Here is a 19,580-nt window from a genome sequence, read left to right on the forward strand (position 1 = left end):
GACAGCTAAGGAATCAGAAGATGATTATTTATTGAGATATCATCGTGCCCTATTATATTCTTATGGGCATGCATTAGTGTGTTCTGGATATCTTCCAATATATAATGGAGCCATTGACATTACTTCTGTATTTTGAAACTAAACTGCACAGAGAAATAGAGTAAGAAGCTCAAACCATAGACTCTTAATGAGATACATAGAACTTTCTGAAAAGCAATTCAAACAGATTTTTTATAAGGCTTTATATTTGTGTTCTACTTAATTCTATTTTTGACCTTTAAAGTTCGCAATATAAACCATTAGTATCTACCTACTATTGTTTTTCAACACTGCTACTGATTGTTGCTAATATATATGTGCTTTTCCAGCTGTATCGTATATATATAAATGATGCTGCTCTTTCTCTTGCGCCGTTTTGTTCAGGCTATCTTACCAGAAAAAATCTGGCAAACTTTGGAGGAAGGACTTGTTCCATTGATCCCTTCAGCAATGACCAACTGGTTGGAATCTGCTACCAAGTCTTCTTTAACATCTGGGAAAGCAAAAGATAGGAATATCTGTATTGCAGGAGGTGACTTTATTTCTGAACATGATTGAATGGAGTTCTCAACTATTTTAATGATGGTTTGAGTTATCCATGATTTTACATATAAAATAAATTGGTTAAGTTGTAATTCTTACATATCTAAATTTTCTTACAGATAGTTTCCTTGCATGCAAGACAAATTTATGACATTGTGTTGTTCACAAACAATAAATCTAACTTTATTGACTTTCAGTTGTATTGAGAATCCCTGAATATGACAAGAGAGATGAGCAAGGTTCATTTCCACTCAATTTGTCCACTTTCCCTTCGATTGGCGATTGGATAGAGACACCAAGAAAAGTGAATCGAGCTGCTGATGGATCTGTTTTCTATTTTTTACATCCTGTCCCATCCTTCCTTCAGTCTGACCATAACCCCTTGGCTGACTGGATTTTGAAGGCTTTAGTAGGATATAAATAACTTGTTTTGTTGCTATTGAATGGAAGGTTTATTTTCCTTATGCCCCCTAGAACGTGGAGAATCACATCCAACCTCTCAGTGAATATAACTAGCAAATGACAATCAGTGTTTCTTCAAGTTTCCAAGATGGAGGGATGGGGGAATAAGGTATACATGTTTCTAGGGACAAAATTGAAATAATGCATAATAGTATACTATCAAATGCCAAATACTACATACTTGAATAATGAACAATGAACAATGGAACATTGCATATCGAATTATAAATTAGAAATTAGAATACTAAAATTATAAAATTGTCGAAAAGATGATTGGAAGATTTCTATTATATCATAAAGATGATTTCAACAAATAGCATGATAATATGATATTGAAATGGGTGTAAAATGTCAAAATGTAGTGAGGGAGGCCTCTATTATCCACCCAAGGGAAACTCCTCATCACTGGAACTGTTGGACTTCTATGCATTTCCCCGCCCCCCCTCCACATCCCCCACTGTCCTAGGGACTTTTGCGTGGCCCCCCACATCCTTGTGGTGAAAAGGCCGTGGTGGGGGGATGTCCCCAAAACAGGGGCTTGGGGGCTGGGAGAGGGGGGCAGTCTAAAACTGCTTTTTCTCAACATATTAAATATAATTATAATTAATTTCATGGAACTTAAACATTTGTCTTAGTCTTGAAGGATTGTTCAATAAATATTAATGCAAACAAATTATATGATGGAAAATTAGAGCAAGTACAAATTATACTAGTGTTGATATTTTTAAAGGTGTTGAAATGTTTTTCATTCATAAATTACAAACAAAAGTTCATGCTTCAATTTAGAAACATAACACAACTAACAGCTCACATGTAGAAATAAAACACAATTGACAACTCACACTCATATAGGAACATAATCCAACATAGCTGAGTAGATTCTAAATATGAAAGAGGTTTTAAACATGAAGAACATCACAAGCAGCCAAAAGAGAAGACAAGGTTTCAAGAATGAATTTATTGTTATTAAAGTGCTTATCACAGGGGTGTCGAGGATAATCTAGCATCCCCAAATGGTGTAGAAGGGGTGTCTCCAAATAGATTTAGAGAATAAAACAATATGGGGAGTGGGGGGAGTCCAACACCATTTCTAGGGCATCACCCTTTTAGAAAATGTCATGCAACTAGGGGGCATTTCCACTAGGAACATGTGAACAATAAACATTGTTTACCATGCAACAAAGCCTGCTGGAGATAAGAGAGGGTCGGCATTAATGCGTTATATCTATATGTATACGTAAATACATATTACTTTGGACTATGAATCTTTGGAGTAGCTCAAGCCTAATCGTGGATCATGAAAAATACAACAAATTGCAGAAGATAGCAGAAGCAGCAGAGCGAACAGTACAAATTTCTGAGCGAAAAAACCTTTTACAAAATGAAGTTCCCTGTTCCTGCCTCTTTCCTCTTGCAAGAGATTTCTTCTTCTGGCTGCCTATATTTGATACTCTTGTTTCCATCTCTCCCCAGCGAGCTGCTGCCAGTATGTAAAGCGATTTCTTCACAAATATTTCTCACCGTAATTGTATACTATGGTGTGAATGGAAGTTCCACAAAATTTGTTGTATTTAATTCCTAACAAAATTGATCTTTCTAATCTTTGGATTTTCGCCACCATAACCTCAAGTGTTGCTTACTTTCTATCCAATATATATGCTTCTCCATTCATAACCACATTTTTATCTTCAGTCTTCTCAATTATGTACATTACCAATGTAATTGATATCTTCCAAATGTAGATTTGAAGGCTCATAAATATGAGAGGAGACATGTCTCTATAGTTAATCATCATTAGTTAATATATAAATAATATAAATAACCACATATATATGTATGTGTGTGTGTGTAATGATGATTTACCATCAACAATGTATCTCATAATCGAAACAATCTACTGCCACTACAAACTTAAAAGAAAGGAAGTTTGAGTTCTAGTTTGTAACTATGTGTAGCAATTTTCTTTATGTGGTGGTGATATTGTTTACTTCCATTAGTAGGAGGTCATCTATTCAAATCTAAAGCCAAACAATATTCTCTTCACACTAGTCATTATTCTTTATATATTTCTCAATGTGATTCCTTCCTTTAATGGCGTAATGGCATAAGGTACAGAAAAGGCGGGTTTGATATCGTAGACATCACAATGAGAATGAGGGAAATGCCAAAATGTAGCGAAAGTGGAAACAAGCAGTGGGTGTCAGAGAATCATGATTGATTTTAGTTAATGGCTATTGGCCACAACCCATCTATAAGGGTTCTGAACAGCCATGAAGAACTTCCAAACGAAAGGATAATGAATAAGGCTAGTAAGAGCCTTGAACCTCCTCATAGTAATCCTGGGGGAAGAGGGATGCATTGGATAGGATGTCGTCCTAGACCTCACAAATTTGGAAAAAGGGGCAATGCCAAATGGCCAATTGCACGACGCGTTGAATGAGTCCTTGTGAACAAGGTAATAAGCAGACAAGGTGGAGGCATCATGGGACATCAGTGTTGGAGTGTGTATTCCCAAGCCTAAGGGCTTCAAGAAAATATAGGGTAAGGCACCTCTGGTTCATATATCTAGAGAAAGTGGAGATTAACTGTGCTTCCTTGAGAAGATAGCAAAACCTCACTCTGATCTCATAGTATAGAGGACCAAAAAAAAAGTGAAGTGCCCCTCAGACTCAATCTCACTAATGCTGCAAAGCTAACAAATCCTGTGCTTATTATCCATAAGGTGATTGATCTCACAACATAGCCTATCGGAACCCACCCTAAAGGAGCGGAGGGAAATCATGAGGAATGGGGTCAGTGGAGGAATAGGTAAGAAGGATGAACAATTAGTTTGTCCATCTCCAAAAAGTGCTCTGCATAAAAAACCATCTCAGGGAAAAGGCCGCCACAAGAGCATGGCCTATTTAATTTATGTTACATGTGATCTAGTAAGGTCTTGGTCAAGAAAAATATTTGAAGGTAGTTTCTTGCCTGCCTTGAGTACACAGTGTCTATCCGAGTAGTGGAATCTTAGGAACATAGCGAATAGGTGGACATGTTTTTGGGATGGGTTTCTTTATTTTTTGAGGCCATTTGAAGGGATGGCAGGGGAAAACAAATGGACAGCTTTGTAAAAGTAGGCAAGTTTTTTAAAAATATAGGGAAATTTCAAATATTCATTTGATAGCATTGATAACTCATTCATTATATACAGTTACAGTATACAATACTTAATACACAACATAAAAGTTAAATGGAAAGTTCATATGAGAGACAAATAGATTAATAAATGTCCAAACTGAAAATCCAAATTTTCCATAATTCATTGTCAATGTGTAGATGATGTAAAATTAAAAAATACAATGAAACACCGAAGGCTGCAAGTTTTAACTGCAAAATATCAAAATGACAAACAAATATAGTGATTGAAAGTATAAGGCTACCCATTATTGGCATTTGCTAGCATTGCATCAATCTCTGATTTTGACTTTGAGCCTTTATCTAATTGAATGTTCCTTATCAATTTTGGTGGTATCTTCAGGATCAACAACCTACTGTAAAGCCAGACTTTGTTGAAACACTTAATTTTGACAATCTTGAAGTCACAAAGAACTATGCATGCCCGCCAACTTCTTTCACGCAGATGAATTTCTTTTTCATCTTGATAGAGTGGATGAAGCTTTATGAGGGAAAATTCCTCTCCGTGATAGAGGACCTTACAACTTGTGAAAGGAGGTGAATAACACGCTTTTCCTCAATTGGGATGTACTATTCCCATGCAATGTCCTACATTTAATATGATTAGTCTGTGTTACCATATTCGCTCTCCCTAGGCCAAAATCAGTAGTCAATTCCTTCTATAGTCGGGTTCGGTTCGAAATGGACTGAAATTCACCTGTCATCTGATAAATTTGCTGGAAATTCCATGTGCCGGACCCTGGTCAATTTTTCAACGAATTTGGAATGACATTCACTTTCCCTGTGCGAACTTGGAATGACTTGTTGGCGACTTTGGTGTGAATGTGAATTTTGTTGACTTTTCTAAAGGTATTTGTAACTTTTTCGGGCGATTAAAATGGTAAAACCTAAAAAGTTATTACGTGGACTTCAGTTTTCTTCCTCCTGCAATGGCAAAGTCTTCCTCCCACACAACAGACACTTTTCTTAGGGTTTTGTTTGCCATTTTTTCTCAGTTTCATTCCTTGCAGAGTTGTAATTGAAGTATGCTCATGTTGTTTTATGCTTCATTACTGTGTAGTTGGGTTCAGACATTTTTGTCCCAGCCGCTTTGGACTAAGTTTTTTCCCTGCTGTTTTGGACTAAGTTTTTTTCCTCAGCCATTTTGGACTAACTTACACCTCCACGTTATGGTCCAGATTAATTTAGGGAGTTCTGTTCTGTTCAAAGTTCTGTAGTAGATTAATTTGGGGACTGATCAATACCTTCACTGAAGAATCATTCAGAGTTCTGTTCTGAATTACTCTAAAATTCTAAATTATTAGAAGGCATAAAGTTTTACTAAATTAGTAATGGTTCAGATGCATAAAGTAATATTTCTGTTATTATTACTGCGTCTTACCGTCCCTAAACTTTGTACAGACTGTAATTTTTCTTATTGATCACAGTTCCTAAATTACTCTAAATTATCAAAAGGCATAAAGTGTTAGAGTAATAGATCACAGTCCCTAAACTGTGTCTTACAGTGTCTAGAAATATTACTCTAAATTATAAGAACCCAAAGCAAACACAAAACGTATATATAATTTTATATAAAAATAAAAATCTCGTATGAACGAACCCAATCCGAACCCAAACCCAACCCAATTTTTTTTTGAGTGAATGTCGAACCCGCATATGAACCAGAATCCGAACCGGCATGTTAGGGATTAGTTTGAGCTAGGGAGGTTGTATCTATCTTCGCCTTTAGTTTGTTGACTATTGGACTAATGAAGATTAGTTGAAAGAATCCAAGCCATTGTGTGTGAAATAGAACTGACTACTCGCTTGGATACATCTTCCAAAGGGCTTTCCATAACTTTTTGTTTACCGTATGGAGTAAACGGTTTATTAATGCATACAAACAATAGACAAGAACATGTAACACAGCAATACACCTTTTATTATTCGCAAATATGCCGAAGAGATTACATAGTGCTTCCAATGATGATTACAACTATGATCCAAAGTTGTATATATACCATTCCGAAGAGGTGACTCAACCGTTGCACCCATTTGGATATAATTAAATTCTATTCTTCGGCTATATAATAATTACCAACAACATGCTAATCTACCCGTCGGCTATTTTATAACTTTACTGACAACGTCATCCCCCCCAGAAAGAAAAGTCGTCTGTGGACGACAATTACAAAATATCCACCCATGCCGCTTTCTCTGCTTCCAACTCCTGGGTACATTGAGCCAAGTGTCGCGGTACTGCCTTCAACTGGATGATCAGCTCCTCCTAAGCTCTCTATGCATCCGCCAAGACAGCTTCACGTCCAACACCTACTCCAAGTGCCTCCAAGCATATCACCTCTCTTGAAAGGCTTGCTCTGTTGTTCTCTCTACCTTTGCTACACAAACACTCCATGCTTGCAGTAGCTCCACGTCTCATCAATTGGTCATACTTACCACGATTGATAACTAAAGCAACTGGGGGTCTAGGGGCAGCGCCTCAGGCGATACAAGGCGGGGTCAAGGGGCAGCACCCCTGCTACCAAGACCAAATTAGCACTCTCAAAGCCACACAAAATTCAATGGAATACACCATTTTTGCAATTTTCTTCCGATCCCACACTCTTTCTAGCAATTGCTTATGGTTTACTACCTGTTTATGTCTTTCCCTTCCCTTGGGCATCATGCGTTATTCATTCTAAACATTTTTAATTTGTCGTTTTTTTTTTTTTTTGCTCCTTCCTCTATCTTATTGCTGTATGACTACATCATTTCCTTGCTGAATGATATCTCCTTCTGTGATTGCCTTAGTCCTCCAGTAAAGTGGCTCCCTACTTGGTGTACGAAAATGGCTCTTCCTTTATTTTGTGCTTTGGTCGTACGCTTCCCCCTTTCTTTTGCCTTTTGATGGCTGTATGGTACTCGTTTTACCTCTTCTTACTCTGGTTCTCCTGTACGGTCTGTGTTCCTTACTCGCCTTCTTCCTTTCTCTTGTACAATCTGGCCCTTATGCTGTACGGACCACCCTTAATAGGTTTGCCTTGGCTTGCTGCTGTGTGGGCTTTAATTTTCTCCTCACCACCTCCGTATGCCGTACGGTCATTGCCCTTTACCCATCCTTACTTTACACTGTACGGGCTGATTGTAATATGCCTGTCTTGATTTGCATTTCCACTCCTTGTCTCCGTACGCCACAAGTTTTAATTGTTCTGCCTAGCCGTACAGTTTCTTTCAGCGATCCATCTTCTGCTTCAAATTACCATACGGTGCCTACATATAATATAAGATGGCCGTATGGCGATTCCATACTCTGCCTTACGTTTATTGTCTACTAGGTGGTCTCACCTTGTCATACGGTGGAGGCATTTAAAACACCGTACTGTACGGTGGGGCACTTCAAACACCGTACAGTGGCCATCAGTTTGTCGTACGGTGAGCTTTAATAACTTCTCTCTTTTTTTTTTTTCAATTTTTTTTTAAAAATTTTTACTGCTGCTCGTCATTATTCGTCGACGGGGGAACAGTTCTCGCATGATATATTTCCAACTTGGAACCATTAACTACTTCCGGAATTTCTTTCCAGTCCAATGTCCATAACTTTATTGCTCCGTTATCGCCCACTTCCAGGATTTGGTATGGTCCAACCCATTTGACTTCAAACTTCCCTGATTTGATTTTATTCCGTCCGCTATACTTTAACACCAGCTGTCCCAGTTGAAACTTGTATAGCTTTAGCTGCTTATCATGTCATGCTTTGCGCCTATTCTGTGTCACCTCTGTGGCCCATTGTGCTGGCAATCGTCACTCGTCAAGTTTATTTAAGTTACACGATCTCTCCCTCGGGTTTTCCATATTGCTAGTTTGTTCTCAAAACTCAGTACCATGAATTCCGTCGGCTGCCACTCCTTGCCATCAATAGCTGTATTCTTGATTTTAGAACCTTCACTCTATACTGCTAAGGCTTTTATTAAACCCTTCCTCTTTGTTTCCTGTGCAGACCGTATGATGTGTTTTCCTTGCTGCCAGCACCCTTCTACTATATCTGTGGTTTGATGTAACATTTTTTTTTTGCGCAGTCTATTTATTATGTACCGTACGGTGGAATCTTTCCTTTTGTTGGGTTCGTACTGTATGTTCTTCCCTTCAACTTTTGTCGTAATCGCCTTTCCTTCTTCCGCTTCTCTGTATTCCTTCAAATATTCATTTCTCTCTTCTTTCTCACCTTCGTCGACTCTTAACATATTACAGCTCAGAAAGAGCTCGTAATCCTCCATCTGCCAGTGGAAAAGGTCGTTCACCGAATCCAAATCATCGCCCGTCAATTCACCTTCCAACCATAGGACTCCTTCCTCATCAAGTTCCATTCTCTTTTTCCCCTCATCATCCCCTCCACCTTCGCCTTCGGAATCCGACGACACTACCTCCTCACCTACAATTTGCGTGTGCAGGTCAATTATGAATCTTCGTCCTCCATGCTCCATTGATAGGGTATTCTTCTTCTAGTCATGCTTAACCCTTGCTTGTTCAAGTCATCCTCGACCCAGAATTGCATCATATCCTCTCCTCTTCAGCGAGATGACCACGAAATCCAATAAAAATGGTTGCATTCAAATAGTTACCGGTTGTGCCATCAGGATGTTGAGAGGTTTAATGTCGGGTTGGTCCGCTGTTAGTAATTGGAACGTAAGTGGCCACAACGTCGGCTATCCCAACTTCTTCTAGGTATCTTCTAGTAAGATGTTCACCCTTGATCCTCCGTCCACAATTGTGTCTAAAAGAACCATTCCTAACATGCCCATCTCTACGATCGCCAGATGTCGTCCAGATGTGAGGGCTAGCAACATTGGGTCCACTGTATTTGCTCCACTTTCCTTTTCCCTTCCATGTTCTCCCAGTGGTTTAGCAGTCGAGGCTATGTTTTTGAGTGTTGTCTGTAGTTGAGGCATTGTGAGGATCAGATCATTTAACTTGACTGGTATTTCAGTGTGTAATATCTGCCTTATGATGTTTTGTTTTGCGCAGTTCTTTGTTGAGGTACCGGTAGTATTCTTCAATTGTGATTTCTCTACTTGCGTTGCTTTCGCAATTTCTGCCCGCGCTTCTTCCAATCTCTTCTTTTCTTCTGTCAGGTCAGGGTATAGTTTTGCTTGTTTACTGATGATTGCCAAGACTTCTTCATCGGTGCCGGTACTGATCAGATTCACTCCTGATTTCGAGCACTTGGCATCTTCATGATCTTCAGGACCGCACCATCTGCATAACAACTTTGGTGCGTTTGTTGATGTACAGTTCCGTGCAAAGTGGCCCCACAAATTACATGCTCAGCATTGAACCATTGAGCGGTCGTTCGCATCGTACTGGATTCGGCTGCAGCCTCCATTATTATTGTTGGTATTATTACTGGTATTGTTGTTTTGCCCTTTTCTATTATTTCTATACCCACTCGAAGTGGCACCGTCATTGCTGGTGTTTCCACTCCCTCCTGACGTAGAAGTCTCCTGTGTCAGGAGCACTTGTTAATGCCCTCCTTTTTTCATATTGAAGGGGCATTCTTTTGTGGAATGTCTCATAATCTGACAGATATCACAAAACTGGTTTTTCGGATAGGACTCCCTTCGTGTGACCTTCTATCTTGCATTCTGTGCACCATAGCTCATTTCCCTTCGTCTCTTTATGCATATTCTTAAATTCCTTCATCATTCTAATCATATCCTTCTGGAGAGCTCGGACCTTCTTACTGTCTTTTTCGTCACCACTACTATCTTCTTCTGAAGACGAGTCATCTGAGTCGGATGAGCTACTCTTCTTCTTCTTTTTCGTTTTCTGTTCACTCTCTAAGTCCATCGCCTGATTGTATGCTTCGATGTATGATGATGGCAGCACAATCTTCATTTTCTTCCTTAACTCCAAGCGTAGTCCTTTAATGAACCATCTCTTTTTCAGCCCATCTACTAGCTTACTTTCCATTTTATTTATTAATTCTTTTAGTTTTCTGGCATATACACGAACTATTTCATTTTTCCCCTGCTTTGTGGTGTAGATTTCTGCTACAAGCTCATTGTCATCTCGCAGCAATTGAAACTCGTCAATAAACTCTTTTTTAACTCCCGCCCATATAGTTAATTTTTGGGGATCCGCATCGGCAAACCAATCAATTGCTACACCCCTTAAGGTTGCTGGAAATTGTCGGACCCATTCATCTATGTCAGTTACGCCATTCACCACCTAAATTGTTTCACATGTCTTACAGTGTCTAATTGGATCGGCTGTTCCATCACCATCAAACTTTGGCAATTTTTCCTTTGGTCCAGCCATTACTATTCGAGTTGGAGGTACTTGTGTACACGCACTAATTTGCACACTTGTGCTATTTTGTATACCCGCACTGTTCTTCACACCTGCGCTATTTCGGACAATCGTCTTATTTCCAATAGCTGCGTTACTTGGTGAAAAAGGGTTTTCCTCAAGCGAAGTTGTCCGTTTTAGAAGTGTATCACAGACGAAGAGTTCACTCCACGCTCATGCTCCCTCAGCAGTCCGAGCTGTGCAAATTAATTCTCTTCTGTCTAGATTCTCTTCCCTCAGCATATACAAGGTAAGAAATTCCTCCTTTGCTTCTTCCACCAAATCCAACTGCTATCGAGTCTCTTCCAATAATTCCTCGGTGCTTCGGTATTCGTCGGCAATCTGCTGAAACCTCCATCTGCGTTTGGCCTGTTGTGCCAAAATTAAATTCCCTTATGCAGTGCGTATTTCATCTCTTTCGTTTAGCTTATTCTTATTTTTGTTCAACTAATTCAGCATTACTCTTCATTCCTCTACCTTCATTCCAGGTCCATGGGGCAACGGCGCCAAATGTTTACCATATGGGTAAACGGTTTATTAATGCATACAGACAATAGACAAGAACATGTAACACAGCAGTACACCTTTTATTATTCGCATATATGCTGAAGAGATTATATAGTGCTTCCAATGATGATTACAACCATGATCCAAAGTTGTACACATACCATTCTGAAGAAGTGACTCAACCGTCGTGCCCATTCGGATATAATTAATTCTATTCGTCGACTACATAATAATTACCGACAACATGCTAATCTACCCGTCGGCTATTTTATAACTTTATCAACAACACCTTTGTTTTACGTCTTCATCATCAAGGAGGCAACCTACTGGCTTTTCGTGCACACCATTTGGAATTTACAGAAAAGACTGTCATATGATGAGTTTTTGTAGTGTTCCATCATTGTATTGAATTTCCCTTTGGTGCATAAAACTTTGGGATTTAGAGCAAAGATTGCCATATGAAGCGGGATTTTGTAGTGCTCCATCGTTGTACCCCAATACGCTTGAATGTGTTGTTCATATTGGCTGAAATTAACATCTTTGTTACAAACTGCTTGCTTCATCTCTCCAATAATGCTGTCAAATATCTCATAAATCTCTCCAAGATGAAGAGAGTTTGTATCAACATATCTAATGACATGTACAATGGGTGAGATGAAAGAGCAAACATATATATAGTGAAAATTTTCAAAAAAGGACAATATATAATTCTAGAATAAGAAATTTATTAATAAAATCAGAAATGAAATTATTAAGAAAATCAGCAAGCTATTATCAATCAGTGATTTCTCACTTCGCAGTGGCCCAGTATACATCATCAAGGGTCTTTTGTTTCAAATGTTTTCTTTTAACAATTTTTATTGTAGGCCATTTACTCTACTCCAATTCAACCATTATCCACTGTCTTCCGGCTAGAGGGTTTCTGTCCTCACAGCTGGCTGAAGCTGAGCTTCCAATTCTTCAGGAGGAGAAATCTGTAAATCCAAACCAATATCCATGCATGCTGAATTGAGTTAATCTTTGGTTTTTTAAGGAGCAGCCCTGTGACCTTTCAGCTTCCCGTTCCTGTCTCCTTGTCATCTTGCCAATTCGTCTCTCATTATCTCCCTTTATAATATTAAATTGACCTTTTGTAATTCAGCATTAAGTCAATTTTAATATATTATTGGGTTGGCCTATTAATTCTCTAATGTCCCAGAAAAGGGAACATTACAGTATAAGTTATAACCGGTCTAGCAATCAGCTTGAAAGTCATTTTTTCTTTTTTGTTTCCTTTGATCAGTTCATCAACTCTCTCCGACTCTATTTTTATCCATGTGAATTTCAGGTGCTTTGATTGTTTATTTTAATTTAGTTGAAAATCATGTGAACTATTTTCCACTCAGCCACTTCTACACACATTAGACTTAATTCATAGGAAGGCTTGGAAGCCAGGGTAGCTCATAAGGTCTGCAAACAAATTTTTATTATTTACTTATCACTATTTAATAGTATCCAAGGTCAAAGTGAATTTTATTAAAATTATGAAATATGTTCAGAGAATTATGTCTAATGAAATTAAATCCTTGTGAATAGTATCAGTTTGAAAACTGTATTGGAAAGAAAAACAAAGAAATCAGATAATTTTGGAAAATAAAATATTGGGACTTGAAGAAGACTTAGAGAGGGAATATTTTCATCTAAGCCAGCTGATAAGAGAGACCATAGCGTGGGTATTTGTAAGGGAAATGATAAATTGGTGTTCAGTTTTAGAGGAAAGAGTGAATGGCATGGATTTAAGTGAAGCCAACAAACAGGGATAAAAGAAAAGATGGGCGTGCAATTGAGCAAGAGAGACCTGCATAAATTTCAGTGCCAAGTCAGAAAAGTCAGATGTAAGTGGCAGGGAGATATAGAACAAAATGATCTGAATTAGAACAGGGAACAGAGTAATTTGCTGGGCAAAACTCAGATGAATGTTTTAGCTAGGAAGGGCAGAAGATCGAGAGAAATATGCAGATGAAGCGTATGGGGAAATGACTAATAAATTTATTGACTAATGAGTTCCATGGCTTCAATGTAATGATTCACCAACAAACTCAAAAAACTTCGAAATTGTTTAATTTCCAAAATGTGATTGATTGTATTGTCAATAAAATTGAGTTTGGAAATAAGTAGCTGCAAAACATTCCTCAGTATGATAAAAGCAGAGGTTTTTTTTCTGCGTTAGGATATTGGTGGTGGAATTCCTGGATACTAGAAGTTGATATTGACTGTTGTTCAATTGAGTTTTGGAATGGAAAGATATTGGGGATCCTAGAAGTTGATATTGACTGTTGTTCCATTGAGTTTTGGAATGGAGAGACATTAGGGATCAGTTCTGGGGATATTGGGCATGGGTTTGGGGACAAGGGTGATCATGGACCCAAATTTGTGGATGGTGGGCATACATACATATGCAAAACTTAGGCCTGCAACACATCTTTTATTAGCTTTTCAACACTAGAGTTGGGGTCATGGGGCAGTGCTCCCAAGAGGGATATGGAGTAGTGTCCGTTGAGGGGGTTTAGCGGCAGCCATTTTTCATAATTTTATCACCACGTTTTCTTTGACATCAAATCCCCATTGTTTCTGATCATATATTCATTTTCAGAGAACTAATCGCGAAGCTGGGGAATCTGACTAGTACAAATGTGAGTGATTCAAAGACAAGAATATGTCATTCTGGAATCTTTTTATTTTTTTGTTTTTCCTAATTTTAAGAATCTTCTTTCAGCAGTCAGTTGAAACTAAGAAACATTTATGAATATTTGCCTAGTTTGACGAGCTTCCTAAATTCAACAGAGTGCATCCAAGTGAATTCTTCTAAGCTCAACAATAACAGTGACAGATAAGAGAGTATAAATCCACGTGTTATGCCTTCTTTCAAGTTGAACCATTTATACATTCTATCCATTTGTCTGTCCATTCAAAGCTTTTACTCAAGTCAAATGTTCTATCATGACACAATAAAACTTTGTTTCTTGAAACAAACTGAATTTTAGTGCTGCCCAGCACTCTGGTACTTTCTGGCATCTGTGAGATGGTTAAGAGACTCCTACAAGTGCCCATGCTTTTCTGGGGAATTAAAGGTGCTTAACTGATTTCCTATTAGGGGAGGATGCCCTTTGCTTCTGCAGGGACATCATGAGGATGGCCTTGCTTCTTGGTGGCAGGTGTCCATTCATCCTTGATTTCATGTTCGTAAAACCAAGTCACAGGATACACCCATGAAATTCGAATTTCAGTAAATTTTGACCCTTTCCGAACTTCATCCGAATTTTATGATGTTTAATATAATATAATTTTATTTCAAAAAAATATTGAGTTATTAAGTCAAATTATTTCATATTTATCAATAATAAACTATTTTGACAATTTTGTGGATATGTTACTAAAATTTAAAAATAAATAAATCTATATAAGGTGAATTTAATGTCAATTTTTTTTGAGTTTTTACCCTTGCTGAATTTCATCAAAATTTTATGAATAATGAACTCGAATTCAATTCTGAACCTTTTGACTTAGTTTAAAAATCCTCCATTCTGGAAACTTTCCGAATTTGGGATTTGGGGGTTGGGATGCAGAAGGTATGCATCCCTATGAAACTAAGATATTGGCTGATTACCGCTTGGAGTCTACAAGTAATCCATTTATTGAGTTTTCTTGTTTTTAGTCAGGAAAACCTGAATCTGATATTTTTGATGATGTGAAGGTTATTTTCTGTATCCATTAGTTTGCTTGATTAATTTTTGACTATTTTGTTCTTAAGTAGCCATTTTAACTACAAGAAAAGCTGGGTTATGGCAGTTTGATAAGAATATGGTTTTTGTCTTATTCATTACAGAAATGATTGATGTGGAGCTTGAGTTCAGGAATCCTCTTGAGATCCCCCTCAATATTTCTTCTGTTTCTCTCATATGTAACTATGTTCCTGAAACAATGGCAAACAGAGTTGGTATTTTTTCATCTCTTTTGATATACTCTATAAGCTGATATAATTGGTCTTTCATGGTATTTTAGAAAAAGAGTTTGATATAATGCTGACAAATAGTTGTTTCCTTCAGATTGTGATGATGTTATGCATGGAAGTGAAAATGTATCTGAACATGCTCTGCCTAATCAACAAGCAAGAAGTAACCCAGGAAACGAGTATATCTGCTCCCTAGTTTCAATTACATTTCTTATGTTAGTTAATTCAAATGTCAACTATGTAATTTTAGAATGCTTTTGGATTCTAAAGGAGAATGGCATGCCTTTGTGTACTAAGAATTAGATATTGGTGAATATCTATTCATCATGGTTTTAAAATATTTACACTTCATCTTTTTATCATTGACAGGAACACAATTGATCATGATACATGCTCACTGATTTTATCTGAGGAGGCATTTACTCTCAAAGGAGACCAATCCATGGTGGTAGGTTTTTCTTTGCATGTTATTAGGTTCTACCATGTGATACATTCACTGTCAGTAATAATGCTTTCCAATCATGCATTGATGAAGTAGCTGTTGATTATATTATATAAGTAGATTACTTGTGGCGACATATGCAGTTGGGTTGTTCATGAAAATCTGGACAGCATTCTCAACCCCAACAACCTGGATCACTCCATATAATAGTTTGCACAAAATATTAGCAGTTTTGACTTCATACGAGGCATTCGTAGACTTCAAGAACACTAAGGAGACATTAGACTCCACTAAAATGTTGAGGTTCCCATTCCCCATTTGTCCATCAAATTTTCATTTGATCATCAATTACAAATCGTGAATATTTTACAACAACAAATAATCTTGGATCACACTAGCCTATATATAGTAGGGGCCCCGACCCTGCAGCAGAGAGGGCTACCATTTTATTCAGCCCCAGCCCCATCCCCAACCCCCTCTTTCTCTAGTCGTAGATAGAGCAATTCTAGTTCGTTTGACTCCTCAAATATGATAGCCCTACTATCTATAGGCGATGGCACTATTAGTAAATTGTCTTCGACCAGTCTAGCAAATGATGACATTCTCGATCAATTCGATCGAATTTGGATAAATCTTTTTCATTACTACATTGGATCCATCAATCAAGATGGTTTATAGCATATAAAGTATATACTTTTAATTTCATGTGTTAGAACGTTGCCCTATAAACATAAAAGTACTATACGTGTAGTTCGAAAACAATTAGGTTCAAAACTCTTTACAAAATTGTTTTCAAAAGACAGAGAATCCATTTCTTTGTCCTTTCCAAAAACTCATCCATAGAGAATGGGTTTGGAATATAGAAATTAGCCAGATAACACCCTTGTTTAATTTCTAGCGAAAGATGTAGAATAAACAAATAGAAAACTGATTTTGACCAATGAAATGCTTATCGAGCAATTGCCAGCATCAATTTATGTTTATAGTAATTCGTAGCAATAAAATTTAGTAGATTAACATTGTGACAGAATCATATACTAAAAAACAAGTACAACATCTGAATAAAAATAAGTTTAATATGTATAGAAGTCAAACTCCACAAAACAACTTCTGAATACATATTAAGTTCAAGTTTTTGTATCAATGAAAATTCGAAGTAGAAATTATAAATTGCGTCTATGACTAAAACTCAAAAGATGTTGCTGCTGCTGTGTGGATGGTGCTGAAGTAGTTGTAGGTGCAACATCGTCAACAGGTGCCTCGATAGGTGCCTCAGGCTCAACAGAAGCCTCTAATGGATGACCAAGCTCACATTCCTCCTCATGTGTTGCCACTTCTACATCCTAGTCATCTGCCTCTTTCTCGAACACAACTAGTTGCTCATTAGTCAATCAAGGATCATCCCCATATGCGTCTACATCATCACCATCAAGAGTAGCAATCCAATCTGCTCAATATGGATCAATCTCGTCCAAGTCAAGTACTTCAAATGGAGCTTGCCCTTCTACTTTTTTATACAACTGAAGGTTCTTACTCACATAAACCAAGTCATTCAAGCGCTTCTGAGGCAACCTATTGTACTTCTTTGTGTGTATTTCTCAAAAGTACTCCAATTTCTCTTGCAACTAGAAGCACTACAGAGCTGCGATAATATCAAGATGGCAAGCATTTGAAGATTAGGTGTTGTGGCACCATAATCTTTCCACCACAGATCTACAAGGATAAAAAAAGCTATTTATAATGTGGTGAAGATTCTAATAAACTTAATGAGAGAAATAAATGGTATAATAAAACTAAACACATGTTCCTTTTTACATGGCAGTAACAAGGAACAATAATGACAATGATAGGAAAATGATAAACATTCCTACAAGATAGGAAGACCAATGATGACTTCAAAGAATGGATGTATTAATGTTGAACATAAGTGGCGATGATATATCCAATTGACAAGGTGACTTTAAACCATACAATAATCTATAGAATCTTATGTCGATAGCATTCTGAGAAAGAAGTAATTTTAGGCAATGATTTAAGGAACTATTTTGTTTACCGTATGGGGTAAATAGTTTAATGCATACAGACAATAGACAAGAACATGTAACACAGCAGTACTCCTTTTATTATTCGCATATATGCCAAAGAGATTACATAGTGCTTCCAATGATGATTACAACAATGATCTCAGATGGTGTACATATACCTTACCAAAGAACCTTCCTGAAGGGGCCCGTGAACTACATGTCGGCTACATAACAATTACCGACTACATGCTAATCTACCCATCAGCTATTTTATAACTTTACCGACAACACTATTTGAGTCATTACTAATATGATGTTTGAAGCAAGATATAGTTTGCAGTCTAAGCAATATGATAATGTAAAGGTAATATCATAGTTCCAAGAATCACGGCGATTCATGCGATTCACGCGATTCGGCGATTCGATTCAAGCCAAACGATTTTTTGTGAATCGGTGAATCGAATCAGCGATAAAGGGTTTATGAAATAAGTTACTCACTAAATTTCAAGGGTTTTTTAAATTTTCCGATTCATGGCCGATTCACGATTTGATTCGGCCTTGCCGATTCCGATCCGATTCCGATTCTTGTTACTTTGGGTAATATAATAGGATCATCGAATAGGAAAGAAATATAAGGAGTAATATGTATATATACGTATATAATGCATACTGCTCAATGGACTGGAATAAAAAGTGTGTCGCTTATGATCAGGGAATAAGACTGGGTTCTTATATTATCACTGGTTATGTGGACAGCTGATTGAACGCCGCTGGAAGAATAAAATAAAAAATCATATTGGGAATAGATGGAAATAGAAAGAAGTGTTTATATATGTATGTATATTAATAAGAATAATATGAGAATTATGTATCAGTTATATTATATATATATATATATATATAATCATATACAAAAACTATACCCAAACCCCATTACCATTTGACTTATAGAAGAGAAGCTGTAATATTACCAAGGAGGGGCTCGTATAAATCCAAGCAATGGACATTTGTCCCAAGATAGGGTAGGGATCATTGACCTTGAGCTTCTTGCGGGCATAGTCCGAAGAAAGGCTAAAGGGCTTGGATCTGTAAACTTTGCAAGTTGGTATCTAGGTAACTTGGATACAACCTACAACTTCCATCATTAAGATGAATAGTAATATGATCGGTACTGTTCATGAATACCTTAGATTGAATTATTGCATTTTAGGACATACATTGTAAAAATTGAATTAAATATGTAATAATTATGTCTAGCCTAACAGGGGACATTACATCATATTAGGTATCCAAACTTCCTAGGATACGTAGGAGCATAGATTACTCTTTATTTACGATTATGGTACTACTGACCTCATTAAAATAGAGACACAAGCCCAGTGACCTGTTAAGTACAATCTGTGTGGGATAAATTTACAGGCCTCAACATAGACGTAAAAGCACCACAGGGTATAGCTACAATGTATTATTAGCATTTTGCCATCCTCAATCTACGTGAAATTTGAGGATTTACAAAACATTTAGCCTGATTTAGATAGTATATAGAAAAGCAAGAGAATGCCATGATGATAATCCGTCTTCATGACTAGCACTTTGAGACACAATTGTTGAAACTTCATAAACTTAATCTTCACCAATGGCTGGGTGAAGATAATATCCACCACTTTATCCTTTATTTTCTTGAACCTTGTGATACTCGATTTGGATAATCTTAGTCCTCACGTGAATTAGTGGATTACTGGCATCTGAAGAGCACTTTGATTGCCACAATGAATCATGGACACATACAAGTGATCTTGTATCTCTTGGAACCACACTGCTTTATTTGAAGCTTGATCTGGTCCAATGTATAATGCCTTTGTTGTTGATTTTAAGATGTTGAGTGTAAAAAATCTCTGAACATGAAGCCGTAAATTGAAGTAGACCTATTGTCTTCACAGTCTCCTGCCCAGTCTGACTTGTATAGCCAGAGTGTATGAATAGATCGGGAAACATGATGTTAAATGTCCTTTTGATATGCCATGTCTCAAAAGCCCTTATCAGCGAAGCTAAAGAAAATGAAAATAGATGC

The 19,580-nt window shown here is 37.3% G+C and overlaps 1 protein-coding gene across 1 annotated transcript in view; it reads left to right on the plus strand.

The window, feature by feature from the left end:
* The window catches only part of LOC149562982 (Tetratricopeptide repeat (TPR)-like superfamily protein), a 231,449-nt gene that overhangs the window by 192,407 nt on the left and 19,462 nt on the right, over nucleotides 1-19,580 (plus strand). Inside the window, exons 18-21 of the mRNA XM_089826419.1 lie at nucleotides 424-571; nucleotides 14,918-15,028; nucleotides 15,138-15,222; nucleotides 15,413-15,491. Coding sequence (XP_089682545.1) covers nucleotides 424-571; nucleotides 14,918-15,028; nucleotides 15,138-15,222; nucleotides 15,413-15,491 — 423 coding nt within the window. The remainder of the gene's footprint in view (nucleotides 1-423; nucleotides 572-14,917; nucleotides 15,029-15,137; nucleotides 15,223-15,412; nucleotides 15,492-19,580) is intronic.

Source organism: Cupressus sempervirens, chromosome 4, assembly GCF_028749045.1.
Source record: "Cupressus sempervirens isolate cs-2001-9-10 chromosome 4, ASM2874904v1, whole genome shotgun sequence".
NCBI classification, from domain to species: Eukaryota; Viridiplantae; Streptophyta; class Pinopsida; order Cupressales; family Cupressaceae; genus Cupressus; species Cupressus sempervirens.